Source organism: Diaphorina citri, unplaced genomic scaffold (assembly GCF_000475195.1).
Source record: "Diaphorina citri unplaced genomic scaffold, Diaci psyllid genome assembly version 1.1 scaffold9415, whole genome shotgun sequence".
In the NCBI taxonomy this organism is placed as follows: domain Eukaryota; kingdom Metazoa; phylum Arthropoda; class Insecta; order Hemiptera; family Psyllidae; genus Diaphorina; species Diaphorina citri.
The window spans coordinates 1,631-2,378 of record NW_007386789.1 but is presented as its reverse complement, the minus strand read 5'-3'; the positions used below and the strand labels follow the sequence as shown (position 1 = coordinate 2,378).

The following is a 748-nucleotide window of genomic DNA, read 5'->3' as shown; positions in this document are numbered from 1 at the left end:
GTATGTCACTTCATGGTGGGTCACACCATGATAGATCCTCACATCACAATGGTAAGCTGCTTCCAAATAGAAAAAAAACTTTTTTAAAGAGGTTTGTTAGAGGGAACTATAACTGCTATCGTCCTGAAATCGAAGAAAGAAGGAAGACAGGATAGGAGAAACCCAACCGTTCCGAGTACCAACCTTATCCCTTCAGGATAAAATCCGCCCCGGGCGAGAATAGAACCCGCGGCCTAGCGCTTACAAGGCAGACGCGGTACCAACCAAGCTAACTAGGCTGGCGATATATTACATTTGTTTTTTGTCTGTCACACAAGGACACAAGTTTTTGTGTAATAGAACATTACAAGAAGCAGCAGTTTGCTAGCTAACTTTAGGCTTTTGGAGAATTACCTGTCATTTTAATGCAGCACTGATTTTGATCTTGATAAGTCTGCTTGAGATACAGTATATATAAAAAATCAATAACATATTCCTGTTTGATTAATTTCCAGGTGATGATGGGAATCGCTTATTCTATGGTGGCATCTGGTTTGTGGCCTCTGATTGCCCTGGTCATTCCAGAATATCAACTGGGTACTGCATATGGCATGTAAGTCATCTGTAGATCCATTTTTATTACTTTCCTTATCCTATAGGAAGGAAAGTAATGTAATCGGGTCAAATTTTCGATGGTCAGTTTTCAGTGCCAAAACATGTTTTGAGGTCCCTGGAGCCTAAATCCAAAGTTTCAGCCATTGGTCCGTGT

General features: G+C 40.8%; 1 protein-coding gene across 1 annotated transcript in view; it reads left to right on the top strand.

The window, feature by feature from the left end:
- The first annotated feature begins 6 nt into the window (after positions 1–6).
- The window catches only part of LOC103522580 (major facilitator superfamily domain-containing protein 1-like), a 2,295-nt gene continuing 1,553 nt past the window's right edge, over positions 7–748 (top strand). The window contains exons 1-2 of the mRNA XM_008487679.3: positions 7–51; positions 495–592. Coding sequence (XP_008485901.2) covers positions 13–51; positions 495–592 — 137 coding nt within the window. The 5' untranslated portion in view covers positions 7–12. The remainder of the gene's footprint in view (positions 52–494; positions 593–748) is intronic.